The sequence below is a fragment of the Lagopus leucura genome, unplaced genomic scaffold (assembly GCF_019238085.1).
Source record: "Lagopus leucura isolate 7727_CA_CO unplaced genomic scaffold, USGS_WTPT01 Super-Scaffold_100066, whole genome shotgun sequence".
Lineage (NCBI taxonomy): Eukaryota > Metazoa > Chordata > Aves > Galliformes > Phasianidae > Lagopus > Lagopus leucura.
This window is the reverse complement of record NW_024962310.1, coordinates 828,448-837,037: the sequence shown is the minus strand read 5'-3', so window position 1 is coordinate 837,037 and position 8,590 is coordinate 828,448. Positions and strand designations below refer to the sequence as shown.

At 63.2% G+C, this 8,590-nt stretch overlaps 1 protein-coding gene across 1 annotated transcript; it reads right to left on the bottom strand.

Annotated features, from left to right (window-relative positions):
• Positions 1-1,519: 1,519 nt before the first annotated feature.
• Positions 1,520-4,117, bottom strand: DLX4 (distal-less homeobox 4). Its single transcript, XM_042886964.1, has 3 exons — positions 3,835-4,117; positions 2,536-2,729; positions 1,520-1,774 (listed from the first exon to the last, which is right to left on the bottom strand). Exons 1-3 carry the CDS (start codon positions 4,115-4,117, stop codon positions 1,520-1,522), a joined length of 732 nt encoding a protein of 243 aa, XP_042742898.1.
• Between the last annotated feature and the right edge of the window lie 4,473 nt (positions 4,118-8,590).

Here is an 8,590-nt window from a genome sequence, read left to right as displayed (position 1 = left end):
CACTGCTCTGTTGCATCACCCGCTGCCCCCACCCAGCACAGTGCTGGCTCTGGGCTGAGCCACGCGTGGCAGCGGTGTGGGATGGAGTTGGCATTGGCCATCGAGGTGCTGTGTTGGGTTATGGGATGGAAGGGGACGCGTCGGCACACTGTGATGGAGATGGGAAGGGGACACAACGTGCAATGCCCAAAGCTGCTCTGGCACTGCACAGAGAGCCAGTGGTGGTGGAGGGAGGGGGGGGCACCAACAAATCCGGGGGAAGGACATCCAGAGGGTATTTCCTCCCCCTCTTCGGGTTAATCCCAAGTGCAGCAGGCTGTCTGAGGGCTCCCAGCCCCATAGAGGATGCTCCTGGCCCACTGAGAGGAGCGCAGAGCAGCTGCAGCAATGCTGGAGGCGCTGCCCTTCTCCCAGCACACAGCATGAAATGGGTTCTTGCGCAGCAGAAAGGGCAGCAAAGCCCCCAGCCTTCCCCTTCCCCCAGGGTGCAAAGCCCCGTTTCCTTTCTCTGCAGCACCACGACCTGAGCAGAACGTTTTACACCAAAGGAAACACGTCGCTGCTGGTCTGCAGGCAGGTGGGGACACCCAGAGCGTGGCACTGTGATGGATGCACTGCAGCCACACATCGCCGCTGCGTCCCACCCCACCTGCATCCAACACATGCAGGGATGCAGCTGCAATCCTGCAGCCCAGGGTGGGGATTGGGGAAAGCAAGGAACAGCCATAAGGTGTTTTCTAGCCTCTGAGAAGGGGAAAGGGAGAGGTTCCTCACTGGGAAACCTGCAGCTGAAGAACGTCCCCTGCTCCCCATACGCCCTCACTGCTGGGGCCAGGGGTCCCCAACCCCCCCCCCCATCCCTATTAAGGAAGACAGCTTCAATAGCTGCAAATTGCCCATAATTACCCCGAGGAGGTGGCGAGAAGCCCCTCACCGAGGAGCCTGGCTCCACAATTACGGTAATTGTGCCTCCATTTGGGAGCAGTGGGTCTTAAAATAGTGGCAGGTCTGAAAATAGTTGGGGGTCCCGCACAGATGTTAGGCTGGGGGGAGGGTCTGGGGGTCCCTGGCCCTTGTTTGGGTGCCCCCACCTCACAGGAGCATTCTCCCCAGGCCACGGAGACCCTCAGCACATGGCAGCAGGTACCGAGGAGCAGTCTTTACTTTACAATTGTACAGCCTATTTATAACAGGGGGCACATAGGTTCACAGATGGCTCTTATAAATAAAGCCAGGTCCTGGAGCAGGGTGTCCGGGGACCCCTCCAGCCCCTCTGTGCCCATGGACCTTGGGGCTGCAGCTTGGCCAAGTCCTGTCCCGCCCGTACCAGGGCTCTGTGCCGGGGACATCTCACTTCAGCCCACAGTGGGGGTCCGTGCAGACAGTGGTCGCCTTCCTCCTCCTCTTCTTCATCCTCCATTTGCTGGGGTCCCCCATAGCATCGCCCATCAGGGCTCGGAGGCACGTCCCCCCCTCGCTGGCCCTCCTGGAGCCGCTGGGTGCTGCAGCCGTAGTGGTGTCACATCATGGGACCACGGGGCACGGAGTCCTGAGGGTGAGGCTGATACCAGGCTCCAAAGCTGCTGATGTAGTTGCTGGGGGGCAGCGGGGGCCCTTTGCCCGGCACAGGGATGTCCCAGAGCGGGGGGATGCTGGGGGAGCATGGGGACAGCGAGGAGGAGGTGTGCAGGTGCTGCTCCCCATCGGGTGCGCTCGAGCCCTGCTTCATGATCTTCTTGTACTTGGAGCGCTTGTTCTGGAACCAGATTTTGACCTGTGGGTGAGAGTGGGGTGAGCAGGGATGTGGGGAGGGTGGCACCGGTGGGCAACGTCCCACCCCTCAGGTACCATGACTTTGCATCTGTTTCATCCCCCACCTTAGGAGTACACCTGTGTGGGGGTCCACGAGATGAACCCAACCCTATGCGAGCCACTAGAGAATCCACCACGAGGAGCTGGAGGAGAAGACGATAAGGGAAACAGGGAGAGCAGAGAGCAACTCAAGAGCCTCCAGCCCCGTGTGTCCCCACGTGTGCCCCCAGCTGTGCCCCCCTCCAGCCCAACCCGGGCACAGGAGCACTGCTGGGGCGCGGCGCGGTGGGGCCCACAGCGCTCTGTTCGGGGTGGTGGCCCCACTCATTCCTCCCCACGGTCCCCCCCGCGCTGTCGGCAGGTTCCCACTTGCCTCCTCTTCCCCGTCTTTATGAGCTCGCTTCGCCCCTGGCTCCGGGCTGCACCGCTGCCGCCTGCCTGTCTCTCCCCATCGCCTTCAAAAACCCACTCACCCCATCCCGCGGCGCGGGGCCGCCCAACGCCGGGCACGGCTGGGCCAGCAGCCAGGCTCCAGGGCTGGGAAAGTCCCTCTGCCTCTGGGAGGTGCGAGCAGGGGCACCCCAAATCCCACCCGCAGGGCCCCAGCGGCGCCGGCTGCACGGCACGGCTCCAAGGCGCCCCGATCCGGACTCGATCCGTGCGTGCGCCACAAACGTCCCCCGGGGAGGCGCTGGGTGTCGGGGTCGGGGGGCTCAGCCCTACCTGGGTCTGGGTGAGCCCCAGCTGGGCCGCCAGCTCAGCGCGCTCGGGCAGCGCCAGGTATTGGGTCTGCTGGAAGCGTTGGTTGAGGGCCTGCAGCTGCAGGCTGGAGTAGATGGTGCGTGGTTTGCGCAGCTTCTTCCCCTTGCCGTTGAGGCGCAGCTCGCCGTTGGCCACTGGCGGAGGCTTGTTGGGTTCTTGGGGAGGGAGAGGAGAGGAGAGTCAGTGGGGACAGGAGGGGAACCACGGCGCTGTGGATGTGCTGTGCCTGAGGGGCTGTGCTGTCAATGGGGGCTCCGCTGTCCCTGGGGTCAGTGGGGGCCGCAATGGCACTGGGGGCTGCGCTGTCCCTGGGGGCTGCCCTGCCCCATCCCTGGGGGCTGCGTTGCTCCTTGGGGCCGTTCTGTTAACAGGGGCTGTGTTGGCCCTGCAGAGCCCCACCACTGGGGCTGCGCTGCCCCTAAGGGTGCCCCATCAGTGGGGCTGCGCTGGGCTCTGCTGTGGAGGTTACTTTGCACAGGGATCTGCCTCTGCTTCACCACTTCATTCAGGAAAAAAGTGAATGAGGTGGAGGGATGGCGCCGTTCATTCAGTACTGCTCGACCCCCACAGTAGGAAGGTGACAGCCCCGTGGCATGCATGCTGTGAGGGGTGGGTGGGGGGACAGGGCCCTGCGAGGCAATGGGGGGTGGCTGAGACCCCCATCTCCCAGGCAGCCCTGTTCTTTGGGTTCTGTGTCACCTCCAACCCCGGTGGTGGCTCTGAGTATCTGCGGGTCTTTTGGGGACATGGGTAGACGGCGGTGACAGCACCTCTGCTTTCAGAGAGACACTGGAAATCAGGAGCGTGCGCAGCCCCGCACCCCCCACCCCGCTGCCTTGGGAAAGGGCTCAGCGGAGCGTGGGACCCCTCTGCTGGGAGCCCTGGGGGGAGAGGGGGAGCTGGAGAGCTGGGGGTTAGCTTTCAGCTTTGGGGGAAAACAGACGGCAATTGGGATGCGCGCGACAGGACCGAGGGGAGGAGCTGCGGGATAGGGACAGCCGGGGCTCTGCAGCCCTCCGGGGGCTTCCCGCAGCCTCGCACCCACCCACCGCCGTGTCTTCCCTCCCTTAGGACTCCCCCCCAGCGGAGGTCCGAGCCCCCCGCCCGCTCGCGCTGCCCATGGGCCGCCCCGAAGCGCTTCCGACGGTTGCGGGGCGGGGAGCGGCAGCGCCGCGGTGCCTCGACGGGGCGGGACGGGACAGCGATGGGAACGGGGATGGGAACCGGGATCGGGACCGGAACCCCCCGCGGCCGCCTTACCTGCGTCCTGCAGCCCGGCGCCGTGGGCCAGCCCGGCCGGGGGATGCTGGGGCGGGTAGGGCAGGTAGGGGCTGCCGTGGGGCGGGGGGGGAGGACCGCCGGGGTAAGGATAGGAACCGGGCCGGCTGTAGGAGGAGAAGGGCGACGGGTCGTGCTGGGGGTGGCCGGCGGGGTGGAGGCCGTGCAGCGGGTAATGCGGAGGAGAGGGGTGGCCGAGCTCCAGGAAAGAAGTTTTGGATGGGTCGGAGCCCAATAAGCTCTCGGTGACGGAGCTCATGGTCATGGCCGGGCCGAACCGGACCGGGCCGGGCCGGACCGCCCTCGGAGCCCGCAGCGCCGCGCCCCGCAGCCCCCCCCGCCGGGCTCCGCGCTGCCGCACCGCGGCCCCGCGCCCGGGGGATCCCCTGCCCGCCCCGCCCCGCCCCCTGAGCCCCGCCCAGGGACGTCGCTCCCACCCCCCCACACTCCGGGGCAGCCCCCTGGATGCCCTCCCCTCGGGGGTCTCCCCTCTGTGCCTCTCTCCCGACGCGGGGTCTCCCGGGCCGGCTGTGGCCAGGAGGGGAGATGGGAGGGGGACGCCGCGACCTCCCCCTGCGTCCCGGTCCTCCCCTGAGGGAGGGTCTTGTCCTCAATGCGGGGCGCTGCTTTGCACGGGGACCCCGTCCTTAGAGGGGACAAAAAGCGAATGGCAGCGCGTGAAGGGACGCGACCCCTTGGACGTGGGCACGGAGGGACAAAAAGCACCGGGGTCACCGGTGTGGGGGCACAACAGGGATGGGAGAAAGCGCAGAGGTGGACAGAGGTTGGATGGACACAGATGGAGGGTTGGACACGAGACCTCATGCCTCGGTGCCTGCTGGCTGCAGGGGGACAACCTGCTGCACCTCTGCAGTTTGGGGACATGGTGGCACAGAGCCGGGTGGCTCACATCAGCCACGAGCGCGCCCGGTCTCAGCGCCGCCCCACGAGGGCTTTGCCTGGGAGGAGGTGGCATTGGCCGGGGATGCTGGCAGGGAGGGTCCCCCATCCCCACCCTCCCATTAGACCATCTCCAAAACATGTTTCCATCTCGCCATCGCGACGGCTCTGAGTCACTCAGCAGCTCCGATATAAATAGCTGAGCTGCTCACTAACCCCCAGGCTGGGACCCCGCTGCTGCCCCGGGCTCTGAACCAAACAGCTCCTGCCCCCGTCCCATTCCCTGTTGGTCTTCTGCCATCCGCCTCCATCCTGACCTCAGGATCGTGCCCAGCACAGCTGGACCCATAGAACAGCCCCATTGGAACGGGTTCTGGGCTCCCTATATGGAGCGTGGACCTGGGTCCAGTGCCCTGGGGAGAGGTGGGATCAGGCCCATACTTGAGCCCTCAGGGTGGGTGTTTTGGGTGGGTGGGTGCTCCAAAGGATGAGGGCTCCCATAGGCCATGCCCACCTCTCTGCTCGGATATTTTAAGGACAGGTTGGGCAGAGGGGACCTTGGTGGCATTTTTCACCCCTTGGGGAACAAGAAGAGCCTCACATTCCATCACCTGGCATGGCTGCACCCTTGTCTAGATGCTGGCATCCCTGTGCACGTTTATATGGCTTAGGATGGAAGGAGAGCCAAGTTCCCCCTTGGGCGAGGATGCCAAACAGGGGGTCTGGTCCCACTGAATCCTATGGAGAACAGATGGGTCCCCCCAGGTGGGGGTCTCCCATTGGGCAGCACCAAGGGAAAGCGGGTTTGAGGCCACCCTCTCCTCCCCAGCAGAACCTGGCCTCACACAAACAAGATTTGGGGTCAGGCACCCACAGCTGTGCAATGGAGCATCCCCAAACCCTGCAGTCTGTCTGTCCATCCACAGCGGGCTCACGGACAGCTCTCCGCTCCACTTTCCCTCGCTTGGTTCCTTACCGGCCCCAACCCCTTGGGGGCGGAGACCAACGTCCCCAAAGCCCCACAGAAAACCCCGATGGCTCCGACACCTGCAGGGGGCACACGGGGCAGCCTCAAACCCCGGCACTGGGGCTGCGAGGTGCAGCTCGCATTGCCTGAGCGGGGTTTGGGGTTTTAAGAAAACCCGGTGCCAAGGCAAATACATCAAATCATCTCAGATTAAATTAAAAAAATAAATCACAGCCGCGCTCGGGGCCAATTCCAAACCTCGCTGTCGGGGTTGGGAAGCGCTGATACACGTCAGGACCCGAGCGGTGCTGGGGAGCACAGAGGCGTCCCCGCGTGGTCCCACTGCTCTGTGAGCGGCTCTGCTGTCCCCTGGAATGGGGAATATTGCAAAAATCCCCCCCCCCCCTCCCTCCCCATCCTCAGAATATCCTGCAAAGAAGAGCGGAGTTCGGGTTTGTAGCTGCCGGCTGCTGATGAAAGCAGGAAGGATTAAAGGGGTGCAGGGAGGGAGGAGTGCAAGGAGGGGGGGGGGAAGGGGGGGGGGGGGGGTTGGAAAGGAGGGAGGGAGGGAAGAGCATGTGCCAGGTAACAAACCTCTGAGATCGCCCGAGATAAAGGGAGATCCCAGCAGCTGTAATTACGGCGCTGCAGATGGAGCGGCGCGGGGAAAGCCCGAAGCCAAGCGCAGGAGCTGCGGGTGAGCGGCAGCCCGGGGAGAAGTTAATAACACCCCGAACCGAGTGGGAGCAGACAGCCTGGCGTCTGCCCTCCCACACGCCATGCTGCCCTGCCGCCGCGCTAACGAACGCAGCGTTAATGAACCTCCGGCCCTGAGCCCTCCGAAGGCATTGCTGGGATGATCCCGGCTTGGCCCGGGCCTTTCTTTGGGTGGTTTTGGTTTGGTTTGGTTTGTTTTTTTTGGGGGGGGCGGGGGAAAGGGGAGGAATGAGGGGATGCAGGAGGAAGGAGATGGGGATGGGGAGGTGTTTGGGGGTCGTTGGGGAGGGTTGGGGAGGGAGGGGATATGGTGGGATTTATGGGGGGGATGCGCAGTGGTGGGGTGTCACACTTGGCTGGGACACGGGGACAGGATGACATAGGGACATGGGGACATGGGGACATAGGGACATGGGGACATGGGGACAGGATGACATAGGGACATGGGGACATGGGGACACGGGGACTTGGGGACATGGGAACATGGGGACATGGGGACAGGGTGACAGGGGGACTTGGGGACATGGGGACAGGATGACACAAGGGCGGGGTGACACAGGGACATGAGGACACGGGGACATGGGGGCATGGGGACACAGGGGCACAGGCATACAGGGACATGAGAACACAAGGACATTGGGGACACGGCAGCACGGGGACACGGGGACACTGAGACATGGGAACATGCGGTCAGGGTGACACAGGAACATGGGGACACGTGGACACACGGGGACAGGGAGACACAGGGACATGAGGATACAGGAACATGGGAAGGCGGATGTCTGCATTCAGCACATTCCCCTTTTTACAGAAGCCTGCGGTGGATTTGGAGGCTTGGTGACAGAGTGGTGCTCAGGAGGGGCTCGTCCCCTCCAGCAGAACAAATCTCCTGCAGAAGTGCTTCAGAGACACCCACAATACTGAAAACGGGAGTTTTTTCCCCAATATTTCAAAGCCTCCCCCACCTGCCCCCACCCCCAGTCCATCTCTGGATAAAGGAGACCCAGCGCCGTTAACGAAGCACCTGGGATTAATTGGGGGGTCGTGTCACGCCACGCACACAGCAGTGTCACACACAGCAGTGTCACACACATGAGCATCACACACACCCCAGTGGGATGTGTGGGTTTGGAGAGGCACTGGGGACGTTCTGGTGGGTGACCTCGTATCCTTCCTAATTAACAGAGAGAAAATGAGCAGCGATGGGAATGTTCATGGCTGTTTCTTGGGGTCGGAGCCAACAGCGGGTGAGGGGCTGCCCCCCTAATTGTGCCTGCAGCACGCAGAGCCCACGGCATTCATTGGTGGAATGATGCTGAACAGTGCTCAGCTCAGCCCGGGCTCCAAGGGAAGGACGTACAGCATTGGGATGCAACCTGACAGTGAGCATCAGGCGTCACCTCGGGCGTGTGGGATGCTCTGCTGGGGATGGCTGCTGCCGTGTCATCATCCTGTTGCTCAGGACCAGCCCAGCATCACGGTCCTCATGCAGGACATGGGTCTGACAGCATCTCCCTGGGGGCTGGAGGTAGAGCTGCTGCCTTGGGGTTGGGGACACCGCTGAGCCAGACGGGGTGGTGTCACCCGCGTGTCCCCACGCCACCGGCAGCCTCGCAGGTGGTCATTAGTGGAGCTGACAGTCCCCACGGCACACTTGGAGTATTTACATCGCTGGGGAGCTGAGCTCCGGAGAGAGACACAAGGAGAAAAAAAAATGGTGACAGTAAATGTATAATTAAAGTCCCATTAAGAGGCGCCTATGAGTCTCTGAGGGAGCAGGGTAGACGGGATCGCTGCCACCCCGATGGCTTTCAGGTGCAAAAGTGTCCCCAGGAACAGCCGGGGGGGGAGTTCCCCTGGGGAATGTGGCACTGCCAGGGTCTCTGTGATGCTGTGTGCTCCCAAGCTGGGCTCTGGTGTGGGAGGACTGTTCCATCCCATCCCACTGCATCCCATCCCATTGCATCCCATTGCATCCCATTGCATCCCATTGCATCCCATTGCATCCCATCCCATTGCACCCCATTGCACCCCATCGCATCCCATCGCATCCCATCGCATCTCATTGCATCTCATCCCATCCCATCCCATCCCATCCCATCCCATCTCCATCCCATCCCATCTCCATCCCACCCCATCCCATCCCACCCCATC

What these genes read in the sequence shown, in the direction of transcription:
- DLX4 (XM_042886964.1), bottom strand. Translation starts at nt 4,117, where the DNA reads ATGACCATGAGCTCCGTCACCGAGAGCTTATTGGGCTCCGACCCATCC. An exon ending in CGCCGGGCTGCAGGACGCAG is followed by an intron (nt 2,730 to 3,834) that starts GTAAGGCGGCCG and finishes TCCCTCCCCAAG; the next exon opens with AACCCAACAAGCCTCCGCCA. An exon ending in TGGGGCTCACCCAGACCCAG is followed by an intron (nt 1,775 to 2,535) that starts GTAGGGCTGAGC and finishes TCTCACCCACAG; the next exon opens with GTCAAAATCTGGTTCCAGAA.